Below are 16896 nucleotides of genomic sequence, written 5' to 3'. Positions count from 1 at the left end.
CAGACTGTTACTACTGTTTATTGAATATAAAATGAAACTGTAAATTTTATTCGCGAGGATAATTAGTTGATATAGTCTGAAATTAAAAAATTATCAAAAGAATGAGTTATATATATCAACTTGCATACTCGGCTTCCTGCATATTAACCCCTTGACAAATGGGTCGCGCTGATTTACGTGGATGACTTATCTGGTTTCCTGTTTAGTAAGGACAGTGAATCCTGCAAATCGATGGACCCCACACCGACGTGGACCAATGAGGCTCAGGCATCATTATCATTATAGCGGAATATAAAATATTCCCAGTATCATCGTGCTAAGATCGACGGATCAGATCTGTTGTCCCTTTGCTATATATATCGACCTTTTCTCTTCCCTAAACCAAACCAAACCAAACCAAATCCCATTCCCAACCAAAATGGACCTGCTCGAGGTGCTGCTCGACGCGGTGGTTCCCCGGCTCATCTCCGTTCCCCGTGCCGTCCTCGCCGGCGGATTTTCGTGGGCGTGGGCAGTCGCCGTTACTGCGGCGGTGTTCGTCCTCTGGATTCGGGCCTTCGGGTCAAGATTGTTCGCGTCCACGCTCTCCCCTCCTCCTCCTCCTCCTCCTCCGACAATGACGACGACGGTTCAATCCTCTTCGGAAGACGAGTCGAAAGCGGCATCGCTGCCGCTGCGGAGCGATGAAGCCTCCGTCGCGAATCCGCTGAATCGCTACCTGGGTGAAGTATCCACTAGCAAGAGACGGTTCAAGACTTGCTACGACGGGAGCTCCATCGGCGTGACGGGAACGGAGGAGGACGATAGCGAAGTCGACGAGCGATGGCGGACGGCACCGTGGGAAGGAGACTGGCGGTGGGACGGGCTGCTCGCGGCGGAGCGCCAGCGGTGGGACTTGGGGTGGTATCGCTGCCTCGACATGGCGGCGCTAGACGGAAGCGTCGTCAGGTTGTGGGATGGAGGAAGCGGCAGCCCGACGGCGAGGCGACGGACGGCGCAAAAGTCATTCTTCTGTGTAAACTGTAAAATGCAGATGTAGCTGCGGCTTTTCAGGGCAATTGCCGATTTATAAATTACAACTATTTGGAAATTGTAAAAAATGTATAAAAATGCTTTGATTTAATGACAATAAAGCTTCTTCCCCTTTTCCTACATTATTCCTCTCTAAATAGGGTGAATTAATAATATTAAATAATTGTGTAACCATACGAGACATTTTAATAATCTCTATGAAGGATAAGATATAAAATAATAATAATAAAAATAAAAGGAATAGCTTTAAAAATAATTATAAAAAAACTCTAAATCAGTTGTCTTACTTTTTTTTTAAAACAACACTTTAATATATTTTTCATTTAATCAAAATTATTTAAATTGATTAAATTATTTAAAAAACTTGTTATAGCAACTATCATAGAATAATATAGCTGTCATTAAACAACTGTTATAATAATTTCACGATGATTTTATTTTTTTTTAAAAAAAAATTGATTTGTTCAAATTTAAACAATATTGATAACATTAATAAATATTTTTTATATAAAAATATTTTTGATTAAATTTTAAAATCATTTAATTTAATATGTTATAATACCCAGTCTATGATTACTATAATAATACTGTAATAAAAATATTTTTAGTAAAAAAATATAGTGGGGCATTTGTCTTTTTAAAACAGTGCTCTTTTCACAATTCTCATAATTGAGGGTTCTTTTTATTATCTAAATAACTTTAAGCCTCGTGTACATGTAACATGTTTTCTATCTAGTAATAATTTACCTCCTATATTTAAAAAATATTACTTAACCCTTAAAGAAGGCCCGCCAAAAAAGGATTAAAGGGGAAAAAAATCTGTTAACATGAAGGTCAAAGTTAAAAATGGTCAAAGGCCCTGATTAATCGATTAACCGTGACGATTGGTAGCCCCCGATCGATCGGGCAAGGATGTTGAACGACCATCCTCCGGTAGCAGGCAATTGGAATTAAGATGTAAGCAGTAAGCAATAGGCTTCCGGTCCTTGCTGATCGAGCGTTTCGGCCGATAAGACAAAGGTAACCACTAATAGTCGGTAAGCAGAGAAGGGGACAAGTCAGCAGCTCCGAACGACACGACTGAAAGGGGACAACCCGTTCGAGCGGGATCCAGTCAGCCTATAGTGGGATCCACCTGCGTATCTTATTGTACCTTTTTAGATGTTTGTGTCCAGCAACTAGACTGTATTTTAGAAGCTTCCAACCTGTCACATTAGTGATTTGTGTGCTCGCTTAAGGAAAGACGTCAGAGACACCTTTTGACTCATCTTTTCCTAGAACACTTTGGAAAATGTGCATACATTTGGAAATGTATGCACAAACACTAAAGTGACACTATAAAAAAAAGTTCCCATATATAGGCAAAAGTATGCGTTACTTTACTGTTTAAAACGCTCATTGCTATAATTTTTACTATTTCCCACTGATTACTGACTTGAGCGTCGGAGGGTCAATGCCAGGAATCCCTTCTCGGCTCGGCACTAACACCTCTCGTGTTGCGGGACCACGTGGAGTCTTCGCCCCGTCAACTTTCGAGCCATATCCCCAGCCTGTCATCTTCTCCACTTTCAGATAAGATCAACCACCTTATCTAAAGTCAAAAAGAAAAAAAATGGTAAATAACCAAAATAACTCTGACCTAAACCCTAATTCTAAACGTTAAAAATATTCTGATTGGATCATTCTTACTGAAAAGTAACCTCAGACTTCTAATGAAAAAAAAATCTCACATGACCGATGTAAGTTAAGCTTAATCTGAACTTTTTAGAAGGTGAAACTGTTGAAGTCTTGTATTTCTTCTTTTATTTCATCCATCCACCAGAAGAACTTACATTCACCATTTTTCTGCATGCAAATAATAGTTGACATCTATTAGATATTAGTGGCTTATTATGTGGTATATTAAAATGTTTGAGCACTAATCTTGTAGTCACAACATCCTATAAACAACATCCTATAAACTTCCTTCCTAGATTTTGTAATATCTTTAATTTGATGTGTATGTTGGTGCAATGTTGTCACACCAACATGTCACTCCTACTTCATTATAGGTCACAGTTGATGATGAAGTAGAAATTTTTAATGATGAACTTTGTGTCATCTTCATTTGATTTTGGTTCATCAATTTAGAATTTTAATTCTTTTTTGATTTTGTGAGGATAGTAGAATAAATTTTTGGATGATTATTCTTTTCAGAGTTGTTATTTTTCTGTTGTTTATGTCGATGTATATATGAATTTTATTAGAGTCTATTTTCTATGAACAAGTGGAATCTTCGGCTTATATATCTAGGTTTGGTTAAGATTAAGCTTTCAACGGTCATGTGGAATTTTTTATTTTTATTTTTCTTTTTTTCTAGAAGTCTGAGATTACTTTTCACTAAGGATGTTTTAGTCAGAATAATTTTAATATTTAAAATTATGATATAGGTCAAGATTATTTTGATCATTTATTTTTTTTTCCTTTTTTTTTTTACTTTAGATCAAAGAGGGTTAAGTATTGGTTTTTAAATATAGAGGGGCAAACGGTTACCGGATAGAAAACATAGAGGGCTTAAAATTATTTATCCTTTTATTTTTCTAAAATATTTTTTCTTTCAGTCGACGGTGGTTTTAGGATGCTTTAAAAAGATGATGTAGTTAAACAATTAAGATACTAGAAGACAAGCATTATTTTGCAATTAAGTGCGGATTAAAAAATGTTTGGGTTGGTGAGAAGATTTTAATTTATTCAGTCATATTAAACACATTTTGCTGAAAGTCATCCGTGAAGAGGTTAATAATAATTCCATCTTCAATTAACAACTTCAAGTTTTAATATCAATAATTAATTAAATTTAAGATTTGTTCAATGGGTTGGTGTAAGAGGCTTGATATTTCTCCCAAATGTATAAAATCATCTAGGTATCTATCTTATAATTAGTAGAATTATAACATGTTGATATTTGGTATAATAAATAAAAAAACAGGGACATTTATATACTTAAGTTGACCAAAAGGAGGCGAACATTCAACACCATGCACTCACTGCTTCATATTTTAATCCAATACTACTACTACTAATAATGATAATATGCGGAAAATATTATTTGGAGTGTTGTTTTTTAATCCGATACTATTATTTCCGCATTCTTCGCGGCACTCCAAATTTATGCGGAAAATATGCAAAATGTCTGATGATATCGGAAAGCAATTAAAAAAAAATATCACTTTTTTATTATTTAATATTTTGAATTTGGGTCAATAATTTATTTTTTAAAGAATCCACTTAAATTAATAGTATTTAACATGAAAATTATAATATGTATGATATGTTATCAAAATAAGCAACTTACATGATAAAAACACACCCCTAGAATTTATTATAGTAGATGTTACGTAATGTTTGTGATAGGTTATTTTAACTATCACAGTGTTAAGATAAATGGAGGTTTTTTTTTTTTGGCTATAGGTGGAACATAAATCTATATTTAAAAAAAATATATTATTTTATAATAGTATCAATTAATAGTGAGAGAGATATTTGGGATCGAACATAATTTTTTTTTAAATAACTACGATAGTGTAGAAAATATTGTCGAACATAATTTTCTAATATGCACAACTTATAAGTGTTGGGATAGACGGGAGCTAGAGTGGAGAGGATGGGTGAATAGTCCTTCTCACATCAACCTTGAGAATGCATCTGTTGTGATTTGTGAGGGAGACACTAACTGTTCAGAATGGATTCTTCTGTTGCCTAACACTTTGCTAAGGTAGTTTGTAGATCTATACCAAAATTCTTAATCCACGACTTGTTCAGGGGTTATATATATATGAATGTTTGGGGTACTAAACACCAAACCTTTATATATTGATGATAATCTATAAGATTAACTTGTTGTTTTTCATAACCACAAAATTTATAATGTAGAAGCAAATGATGGGTTGAGGAATAACTTAATCCAACTTGCTAATTAAGGACGACTGTGACAAACTAACCAAGGGACAGCTGCCTATTGAAGTAAATTGCTCTAGAACTGAAGGGGACATAATGATTGATTACTCTAGGCCAAGAAGAGGATTGAACTTGCTAAGGATTGTTTAGTGCAGAGCTTTCTTTGATATAGGATTACTTTATTGTATCAAATGATAGAACCAAATGGTGGTACAGATGCTTCTTCCATAATCACCCTACAGCAGAGCCAGGGCTGTTCTTTCTTTTTGCAGCGTGATCTTCTTCTCCTAAATTCAACATCTTAACTAGATCACAAAATTTGAGCAGAAACTTCGTGTGCATTGAAATCTCTAAATGAAAGATAAACAAGTGCCAGTCGCAGGAATCAGTAACCAGCAATGCTAGTAGCTGGAATCGAAACGTGGTAGCTTGGATCTGAGGAAACAGGCAGGTCGCACTTTTGATCAGTCGTGGCATTCGAAAACATAGTCTTGGAGACAGAGATCAAGCAACTTTTTACTCTAAGAACGAACCAAAATTGTAACTTTTGTGGTTATCAGTAACCAAAAGTGCAAAACGATATCTCGATTTGGGAACAGGGAAGGGTGCTTCGTTCAGATTTGGCTTTGGAGATTGGGGATGACACCCAGATGATGCTCTTCTCGTCATCAAAGGAGAAATTTCTAATAGGGTTTTTTTTGTAGGGGAGACGGTCATGGTGGGGGCAAAAGTAGGGAGAGGGGAACCTGTGGAGGGGGTGGAGATAGTGAGGGTACGTTGGCTCCTTACAATCTTCGTGCCCACTGGTTGCTGACGCCGGTGCGGCAGAATGAATCATGCAGTGCCGCCTTCGTGACGCGCGACCGCCTCATACGATGCCCGTGAGCTGTGACCAAGGACGGATGTGGGCTTTCCGCTCGATTTCGGAGGGTGAAAAAAGCCAAAAAAATTAATGACGGATCTGTCTATTATTTAATAAAAAGCAAACCGGCGAAAGAATAACTAATCCATTCTTCCTCGTAAAGTAAACAATAGAAAATTTTCTTTACGAAATATTTTTCTCAATTTTTAAATCCGTCCTTCTAAATAAATATCGCTAATATTTGGAGTGTTAATTTATATGCTCATTAAATTTATTTCATGAATAGATTTTGAAATATACATATTTTAAAATAGACATATTCATAATATGAAAATCATCGATAAAGATGATAAATACTTTTCCCCATCAAAAGACTAAATATATACATCAGTATGCATTATTTTAAGAAGCTGAATATTTCGTGTGGCTCCTTTCTTGTGACGTCTAGTTTATTTTACTTTAATAGAATCCTATAAGCCAAGATAAAATATAAGCTAAACTTTATAGAATCTCATTCTTTATCAATTTTCTAATCTTTATTTGAATATATGATCCGTTTATACCACAATAAAGCGAACTTTCACTAAGCATATTTTAATTAATTCCAATACTTTGATGCACAATAAGTAACGATTCGATAAATTTATTATCAAGTTTTAATTTGTATAAACTATCAGTAAGAATTTCAGAATTAATAAGTCTTGAATTCTTATATAAATTAAAATAAAATTTTCCAAAATTAAAATCAAATTTTCCAAAATTAAAATCAAAACTACAAATATCAAGTTTTGAAAGAGAAATAAAATTCCTTGAAATTGAATGTAAATAAATAGTCTGTAATAGGTCTAAATAATAGGCAGTATCTAAAACCGAACGATAAATCCCTATACTTTCAATCGGAGCTTTCATACGATTTTCGATATATAAGAAATTCTCAATTCAGTTCATGGTTTGCATTATATTGGATACATGAATAGTAGCACCAGAATAAAGCTACCAAGTATTTTGAGGAACATCAATCAAGTTTGATTCGAAACAAATATAAGTATTTAATATACCTTTCTTTTGAATCAAGTCTTGTGTTTAGGGCAATCTTTCTAATATTATACTTTTTTTTCTTATAGAAATGACACTTATCATTATTGTGTTCCTTCTTATAGCATGAGGAGCTTTAATACGCCTTTTCTTTGTCTTAAAACTTTTGACTTTTGCTTTTAGTGCTTTACCAACTCCTTAAATTGCATGAGGAGCTTTAATACGCCTTTTCTTTGTCTTAAAAATTTTGACTTTGGCTTTTAGTGCTTTACCAACTCCTTAAATAATGAAGTTGATGGAATGATCTTCCAAATTCTTAAGTATAATCCTAATTTACTAACCGAATATATTGACGGAATATTATTCCGTCAGTATAGTTTCAATATTACCGTCAGACTATTAATTATATCGGTAAATTCATTAATCTTGGAAAATAAATAAGATTACTGACAAAATTTTAATATCCGTCGAAAATCACCGATGAACCATTTTTCCATTTGCATAAACATAAGGTTTAATTTGTTAGATCATTCCCATGCTTTATATTTGAACTTTTCTTTCTCACTGTTTAAATCAGTAATAGCAATGTGCTTTTCTTTTAATAATGCCAAGTCAAGATCCAATATACGTAAATGAAAATTGACTTGCTCACTCTATTTAGAGAAGTTCAAACTATTAAACATAGAAATAGAAGAAGCTTCCGACGAATGAAGGAAAATTCATGCAAATTAGATATACAGACAACTCAGATAAAACATTATAATATATTGTAATATACCTTTGGGCTAATATTACAATATACTATAAAGAATTAAATGCCTTATATTATTAAGAATTAAAATCTTCAATTAAATATAAATATCATCTTTGATAAATAAAATATATTTGATTCAAGAATTTTAATTTTCTTTATTTATGCCACTAATCATTAAAAAATAAAATTTCTTTTGGAAAATCCATAATTTTAATGATAAATAAACACCATTTATTTATCCCTTTTTTATTAGGCATTTTATAAATATGATAAATAAATGATTATGACAATTAATTATTTTAGTTTGATCACTTTAGTGATCACAAACTATTTTAATTAACATAAAATCATGCATATATTTATATCATAATCATAAGCAATCTTAATTATCTTTAAAATGTGATCATATTACAATAATTAACCAAATTCATAAATGGTAATTAATTAATCAGTATATAAATTTATATATACATTATGTCAAGCATTATTGAAGATATAAATAAAATATTAATGTGCAAATATTTCATTTCTTTAAATTCTCATCCATCAAAGATTCTAAATGTCATTAATGCATTTATTAATTTTAACATACTAAATTCACGCATGAAAATATATAGATTTCACAAGGAAGCTTTGATATCACATGTTAATGTACATGATCTTTAAATTTATTTTATGAAATAGATCTTAAAATCAATATATTTTACATACATGAAGGAATAATTGTAATGTAATTATTTTGCATATATGATTTCTCTTTTCTTTTCTTTCTTTTTTCTAAAGCACACAAATTCATTCATGTAATAGACATTATTATGCTTTCATTTTATAGATAGGGACTTTTTTTGTTTCCGTACATCCATCATGCATCGATTATAATGATTATTATTTCGTTATAAATAATAATAATTATTATTTGTAAGGTGAGTTACATCTAACTTCTTTATTTCCGTGTACCAATTATGCATCGATTATAATGGTTATTATTATTATATCTGTTATAAATAATAATTATTATTATTTGTAAGGTGAGTTACATTTGATTAGAGCAACCACTCTTTCCGAGCTCCCACTGTAACGTGGATGGGATGAAAAACTTCCCTCCCATAGTGGAGGGAGGTTTTTTGATTAAAATGAAGAAGCGGCTCCGCCGCTGTGGAGCCGCTTCTTCATCTTTTTCATTTTTTTTATTTAATAATAAAAAAAAAACAAAAAACTTGATAATTAAATCTGCTTCTCATTTTAGTGAGAACAGCCATTGGGCAACGGCTAATTTTTAGCCGTTGTTCAACGGTCATAATTATTTTTTTTTTAATTTATTTTTTTTATAAATACATGATCGATTTTATATTTTTCATTCATCTCCTTGTTATCTTTGCTTTCAATTTCTTTCCTCAATTCTCTATATTTTTCAACCACAAAAATATATTGATTTATTTCCAATGACTCACAATCCAGATCGATCTATGCTTCAGGAATTCTGGAGAAATGAATTGGCGGAAGATGCGGAGGATATAGATGAACGAAGAATGCTCCAACTATATGAGCAGCGACAAACGGTACATCAAAGAGCTCAAAGTTCTTCCAGTAGAACACAGAGGAGAAGGTATTTGAATTGGGATCGTGAAGTTGGGCATGCTCGTCTTTTCAATGATTACTTTTCTGATGATCCGGTATATCCTGATGACATATTTCGACGTCGATTTCGAATGAAAAAAGAGTTATTCCTTCGTATAGTTGATGCCGTGAAAAATCATTCCGAATATTTTCAATGGAAGGTCGATGCAGCAGGGAAAAAAGGTTTGTCACCACTTCAGAAATGCACAGCGGCTATTCGTCAATTGGCGTATGGAGCCCCTGCTGATCATTATGATGAGTATCTACGGATTGCTGAAACAACTGTCATCCAATGTTTATTCAACTTTTGCCGATGTGTAATTGAAGTGTTTGGTGCCCAATATTTAAGAAGACCTAACTGCTGATATCCAACACTTGCTTGAAATGCATGAGCAGAGACATGGTTTCCCTGGCATGTTGGGCAGTCTTGATTGTATGCATTGGCAATGGAAAAATTGCCCCGTCGCTTGGAAAGGTCAGTTTACTCGAGGAGATCATGGCGTCCCAACAATTGTGCTCGAAGCCGTTGCATCTTCGGACTTGTGGATATGACATGCCTTTTTTGGGATTGCAGGGTCACGCAATGATATCAATGTGCTTAATGAATCACCATTATTCAACGACGTCTTACAAGGGAATGCACCAGAGGTTAATTTCACGATTAATAATACACAATATACAAAAGAATACTATCTGACCGATGGGATCTATCCAGAATGGGCTACTTTCGTCAAGAGCTTTCCATGTCCCCAGGATCCTAAAAGAAAAATATTTAAGGAACGACAGGAGGCTGCGAGAAAAGATGCCGAGAGGGCATTTGGGGTGCTCCAATCACGATGGGCAATGATAAAAGGTCCAGGACGATTTTGGTACAAGGATAATTTGAAGGACATCATGTATACCTGTATTATTTTACACAGCATGATTATTGAGAATGAGAGAGATGCAGTAGTCAATTGGTCGGACGATGAAGGAGATTCTCAATCACAAATATTTCAAGGCTCCACTCAAGAATTCCAAGCATATATCCGTAGAAATTACGAGCTACGTGATAATCAGCTACATCATCAACTTCGAGCCGACTTAGTTGAGTATATCTGGGCACGCTATAATTGTAATCAGTGAAAAAATAATTTATTAATTGCGATATATGTATTGTGATATTTATGTAATTTTTTTAATTATGAAGGTTATTTTATGTTAGTAATTTATGAATTTAAATTTTATTAAAATTTAATTATATAAAATGTAAATATGAAAAAGAGATAATGAAATATATATAATGAAAAGTGTGGGACCCATGAAAAAGTTGTTGAGAGGTTTTTTGATAGTGGAAAGAGGTATGAGATTTTTAATTTTTGATGTGGCGCAGATGTAGCAACGAAGGAGTTCACAGTAAGATTTAACCACTGGATGCTCTTAGTAACTTCAATTGCATGAAGATAATTTCATTTCTTTTATTTTTGTAAGGCCAATAAAGATAATTATCTAACACGGAGTTTTAAAAGGAGGCTCCTATCGCAAGAAAGGGTTTAATATGGGGCGGGAGATTGTAGAAATGTTTTGAGATCTTTTTGTTCCTACTTGTTACAATCCATAATATCTATGCCCTCCCTGGCTTCTTCATCTCCACAACTGGGTCCATGCCATAGATCTTCTTCAACCTGGAGTTTAGAAAATCGAATAGTCCAACTAGAAGGGAGGAGATGACAACTGAAAACTTTTCTTGCTAAAAGCACTCTCAAATAAAAATGTCAGTTCGATCTGTGTCAATAATCATGATAGCTGAACTAGAAATGCATTTGAAAGTAAACAATGAAAAGGAAATCAATGCTAAGATTTTGCTCTTACTCCAAGCCCTCCAACTCTATCCAATACCTTTTCCTTCTTTTTTGGGTCATTTGTTTCAAATTTGTCTTCTTCCCATTTATTTGTAAACTCTTGTCAATTGATTAGACACCCAAAAATGAATGTTAGACTTGAACAATAACATTTTCAATTGATTAGAAAACCACCTCTTGATTGGACAACATTGCTGAATGTTGTGTTTTTTTGAAGCTCTTGAAAGCTCCCTTCCATCTTGTTGATGCTCATTCAGCATTTCCTTCATTGGTTCATCTATCAGCAAAGCATTTACTTAATTTGGAGTACTGCAACTCGCGTGAATTGTTGCCCATTTTGATCCACATCCGTAGCAGAACTCGTGCCCACATCTGCAAGTGATGTGCAGGCAGCCGGCGGTCTTCTCCACGAAGAACTTGCACTTGGGGCACCGCTTCCACCCCTTCTCCTTCGCCACCTCCATCAGCAGCAAGTCTTCCCTCCTCCTCTCCTTCGTCCTCAGCCTCTGGAACTCCGAGCAGCTCAACTCGCCGTGCCATCCCGCCTTGCACAACAAGCAGAACAGTCGTCGGCAGTGCGGGCACTCGGCCTCCTTTGAAGTCGCCACTCCGCCGTCCTCATCGTCCACCAACAGCGCCGCTGAGCAGCCCTTGAACGGGCAGTAAATCCGGTTCATTCCGAGGATGGCGGCCTCGCATGCCGCCGCCTCCCACCAGTCAAACACCTCGCAGGGTATCATGCCGCGGAAACTCTGCGCGCGGCTCGAGGATGCTCCTGCAGTTGACTTCCGGGCATTTCACCGTCAATATATTCTCCTTAACCTTTTCGCTGACGTAGTGACCGAGGCAGTCACGGCAGAAGGAGTGGGGGCAGCGCCGTTAGTGAACATATCGGCGTCGGGAGGGGCGTCCATGCAGATCTTGCAGAAGAAAGTTGCCGGAGAAGGCGAAGCCAGAGACGAAGACGAAGACTCACCTTTCTCCTTGCAGCAAAGGCGAAACCCTTGTCCCCAGGGCTCCCACCGACCGGACCCACGATCATTGTGACGGAGGTAAATCGTAGCACCCGAGCTAACATGGGAGTAGGGGTGTAAACGAATCGAATCGAGCCGAATATGCTGAAAAATTTAAGGCTCGAATTCGGCTTGAAACAGGTATATTCGAGTTCGAGCTCGATTCGAAGCTCGAAAATTTTAAAATGTTTGGTTCGAGTTCGGTTCGAATTAGGGTTCGGGTTCGAATTCGGCTCGAAATATTCGAACATGTTCGCGAACTATTCGAATTATTACTCGAAAATAGGTTCGAAAGGCTTGAAATTTATTTATTTAATATATATTTAACTTATATTAATAAATATTAAGACTCGTGAGCGGCTCGCGAGCGGCTCGAACAATATAATTTGGGTTCGAGTTCGGCTCGAAAAAAAGTTCGAACATGTTCGAGTTCGGCTCGAATTCGATAAATTCGAATACGAATCGAATATTTTTCGAGCCGGCTCGAAAAGCTCGCGAGCCGGCTCGATTCGTTTGCAGCCCTACATGGGACGGAACGGGTGGGATACAGGGATAGGGGATTTATTCCCCCGTTGCCACTGAGTTTCGACCCAACAGCCTCCTTGCAACAACTTCCGCCCCATGCCATCTCGGATGACCCACGGGGTCAAGACTCACCCTTCTCCTTGATCCTAATTAAGGTGGAAACCGGTGGTCTAGCCATTTGGGATGCAGGCATGAGAACGCCCACCCATCTGGCTTAGTACCGGACGGATCCTCTAACATCCAACATTCCTTCTACGGGCACCGCACCTATTGTACGTTCAGCATTTAAGCCATCTCCAATAGTTAAATCTTTTCATAAATATTTTTTGTAATTTTTAATATGCCACATCAATGTCACATCAAAATAAAAAAATTTATTATTCTCTCCACAATCAAAAAAATCTTCATATAATTTTTTTATGGGTCTTACATTACAAATCACATATCTTTATTTATTATTTTCTTCATTTAATATCTTTATATGATTTTTACCTAATATTTTTAATTAATTCTGTTCTTTAATTTATTTATAAATTATAATTAATAAATTTCTGATTTTTAATTTAATTTAATTTAATTTAATATCTTTATTTAATATTTAACTGATTTATGAATTTTAATTTAATTATAATCATTGCAATTTTTTTTAACTTATCAAATATATTTATTTTTAAAAGAAAAAACTACAAATTTAACCATTCATGAAATAAAATATTATAATTAGATGCTTCACAAAATTAACTTCATCTTTCATTATCTTTCATTAATTACCTTGGTCAAGTGCTCATATATGTTCAGCCAAGTCAACTCGAAGTTGATGATGTATTTCACTGTCACACAACTCACAATTTCTCCAGAGGTATTCTTGGAATTCGGGTGTGAAGCCCTGTTTTACCCGCGTCGGATGATTTTCTTCATATCCCATCCAATTAGATACTGCATCCCCCTCATCCTCAATAATCATATTGTGCAAAATAATGCACGTATACATGATATCCCTCAATATATCTCTCGACCAATATCGTACTGGACCTCTGACTATTGTCCAACGAGCTTGGAGAACTCCAAATACCCGCTCGACATCTTTTCTTGCAGTCTCTTGTCTTTCCTTGAACTTTTTTCTCTTCGGATCCTTTGGGTATGGAAAACTCTTGACGAAGGTAGCCCAAGTTGGGTAAATCCCATCTGTTAGATAATATCCTTTAGTATATGTCGTATCGTTTATTGTAAAATAAACCTCTGGTGCACCTCCTTCCAAAACTTTGTTGAATAGAGGTGATTCGTAAAGCACATTTATATCATTACGTGATCCTGCAGTTCCAAAAAAAGCATGTCATATCCATAAGTCAGCAGATGCGACTGCTTCAAGTACAATTGTTGGGTGTCCATGATCGCCTTGAGTAAACTGGCCTCTCCAAGCGACGGGACAATTTTTCCATTCCCAATGCATACAATCAAGGCTACCTAACATGTCAGGGAAACCATGTCTTCGCTCATGCATTTCAAGTAAATGTTGGGTGTCAGCTACAGTTGGTCTTCTCAAGTATTGGTCCCCAAATACTTCATATACACATTTGCAGAAGTTGATCAAATAGTCGATAGCAGTGGTTTCAGCAAGCCTTAGATATTCATCGGATTGGTCGGAAGGGGCTCCATATGCCAATTGAAGGAGAGCTGCCGTGCATTTTTGAAGTGGCGACAAGTCCATCCTTCCCATTGCATCAATTCTCCATGGAAAATATTCTGAATGATTTTGTAATTTTTCGACAATGCCCAAAAATAACTCTCTTCGCATTTGAAATCTTCGCCGAAACATTTCATCGGTATAAACTGGTTGATCAGAGAAGTAATCATTGAAAAGACGATAATGTCCGACTTCACGCTCCCGATCCAAATATGTTCTCGTATGTGTTCTTCCTGCTAAATAACTCATACCTACTTCCATCAACATTTGGTGTTGTTGCATAAGCATTAGCATGAATCTTTCATCAACATCAACCGTCAGTTCATCACGCAAGTATTGAAGGATCCTATTACTTCTAGCTAAATTGTCGTCGTTTGACATTGGGAGGATTGTATAATGGATGATTAGAACTTTGTTGATAGCTTGAAAAATTCTACCTATATTACTCGTATATATAGATTAGCTTCTAACGGCTACTTTTTAATATAAAATTTAATCTTTTTCATGAATCGTTGCCTCATCAATCCCAACCTTTACCATTACCAAAATTATTTAATGCACACACATCGGTTCAAGATGTGATACAATTGATTGATGGTCCCAATCTTACACCTGTTTTGATGGTTGGTCTAATCCATATAATGATTTGATTCAATTAACCTTACTGATCAATCTGCACTACAAGAAATTTGGGATTTAACAACACCCATTTAACAACAATTTTATTGAAAACTGTTGTTGTTGACCGTTTTTTTTATAAAAGACAATAGTTTTTTAAAAATTGTTGTCTTATGTATGTCAAAGACAACGGTGTTTTATAACTGTTATCTTTGAGTTTATTTTTTGGACCTATGACAATGATTTTAATTAACCGTTGTCTATTAATGTTTCTTATATGGTAATAGACAATGATTTTATTAAATTATTGTCTATTGAATATTATTGAATCCCCCAAAAATAATAATAATAAACAATAATTTTGGGTTATACTAAACTTTTGTCTTTAATTATTTTTTTTTACACACAAAACCTAGGTAGCCTCCACGAACAAACCCCACGACGCCAAATCCCTCCTCCGCGCCTCCTCCGCCAAAACCCTCTACGCCTCCTCCGTCTCTTCTCCGCGACATTGGCCGCGCCTCCTCCACCTCTTCCTCGTGCTCATGCTCTCTTGGTCGAAGAGCTGTCAGGTGTTTCTCTTTCTCGATCTTCATTACTTGCTCTGATTCTCCCTTTTTGTTCACTTTGTCTTTTTATTTCCATGAAGAGAAATTAAAGGGTGCTTTCTGAGGTCTAAATTCATGGATAATTGTCACCTAAGTCATGCATGGTGGCTCTTGTGCTGGTGTGGATCCATTCAATCGATATGGTGTGTGACTTTTAATGAGATGAATATATTTCTTTTGGGAGAATGGATTTTTGTTTAACGAAAATCACTGTTTGACTGATTTGATTCCCTTTCTTCTCTCTTTTCTAGCTATCATCTTCTTCCTTTCCTCTTTTATCTCTTCTTCATACAGATTCAAAGGTAGATCTTTGAGTTCTTCAAACATCAAGATGTGAGATTCACGTTCCATCTCTGACTAGAAAAACCTCAGCTTCTCTCTGGTATGATCTTGTCTTTCTTAAGGTTCTATTTTCTTATCAATTTGGTGCTTGATGTTAAGCTTATTTGAGGGTTCATTAGCGTTGAGCAAGGATTTCTCATGAATAGCTTTGATTTCTCAAATCACAAGTGCTTTAGTTACATGTAAATAATTAAAGGGAGTTAAAAAGGTTTTTATCTTTTTTTTTGTTATTATTACATTTATTTGCAGGAAATATTGAATTTCATAAATGTACAGAGATGGAAATTATTTAAGATACCAAAACCCTTATGAATATGTTTTAAAGGCATACATAGAAGTAGAAGGATCTACATCTCCTTATGAAGATACAAGGGTATGGATAACTTGTATTGAATAAGTAAATCAAGTTAAATATTATGTTTTATAAATTTGATGTTTGTAAAAACATGTTTTCACTGTATTAAAACTTGTATGCAAACTATCCAAGTATTATCAACTTGTGGATAGCGTCAAAAAGTTTATGATAAATAGATTTATGAAATTTTATAAAATTACTACTGAATTTCTCATCCTCATCCTCGTTCATATATGACTTTTTTCTTTACAATTTTAAATTTTCTGAGAAAAAAAGTTATTGCTTATGTTTGATGAATGAATAATCTAAAGAGAACTTCAATTGGAAATATGTTGTGGAAATATGAGTTCATATATTCTTTTTATTATGCATTTAATTTAGTCATAAAACACTCCTATATCAACTATGTGAATGTATATAAAAAGGGCATTAGATTATTTAATTCGAACAAAGGAAGGAAAGGAAGAAAGCATGTACACATGGGAAGTAATCAAGGTATCTGTACTTCTATTTCAATCAAATATTTTAATGTGTGTATTGGTCATTAACAATTTGACAAATAAATAAAGAAAATCAGTTAGATACTGGTTAAGTAGGGTGATCTGATCCAACCAAAGATTATGTTTAGTCGATTTCAATGATCAATCAAGAAAATGACTTGATGACTTTTCTAT

At 34.9% G+C, this 16896-nt stretch overlaps 3 protein-coding genes and 1 pseudogene across 3 annotated transcripts; 2 read left to right on the top strand and 2 right to left on the bottom strand.

Moving 5' to 3' along the window:
* The first annotated feature begins 418 nt into the window (after positions 1-418).
* LOC121978553 lies at positions 419-1039 on the top strand. The gene has a single exon (XM_042530882.1). It carries the CDS (start codon positions 419-421, stop codon positions 1037-1039), a length of 621 nt encoding a protein of 206 aa, XP_042386816.1.
* Positions 1040-9061: 8022 nt separating this feature from the next.
* On the top strand, positions 9062-10361 carry LOC121978552 (annotated as a pseudogene).
* Positions 10362-11373: 1012 nt separating this feature from the next.
* Positions 11374-11817, bottom strand: LOC121978551 (E3 ubiquitin-protein ligase RNF144B-like). The gene has a single exon (XM_042530881.1). The coding sequence runs from the start codon at positions 11815-11817 to the stop codon at positions 11374-11376; it is 444 nt and encodes a 147-aa protein (XP_042386815.1).
* Positions 11818-13399: 1582 nt separating this feature from the next.
* On the bottom strand, positions 13400-14680 carry LOC121978550. The gene is made up of 2 exons (XM_042530880.1): positions 14080-14680; positions 13400-13926 (listed from the first exon to the last, which is right to left on the bottom strand). Exons 1-2 carry the CDS (start codon positions 14678-14680, stop codon positions 13400-13402), a joined length of 1128 nt encoding a protein of 375 aa, XP_042386814.1.
* Positions 14681-16896: the final 2216 nt, after the last annotated feature.

The sequence above is a fragment of the Zingiber officinale genome, chromosome 4B (genome assembly GCF_018446385.1).
Source record: "Zingiber officinale cultivar Zhangliang chromosome 4B, Zo_v1.1, whole genome shotgun sequence".
NCBI lineage: Eukaryota > Viridiplantae > Streptophyta > Magnoliopsida > Zingiberales > Zingiberaceae > Zingiber > Zingiber officinale.
This window is presented reverse-complemented; position numbering and strand designations above follow the sequence as displayed.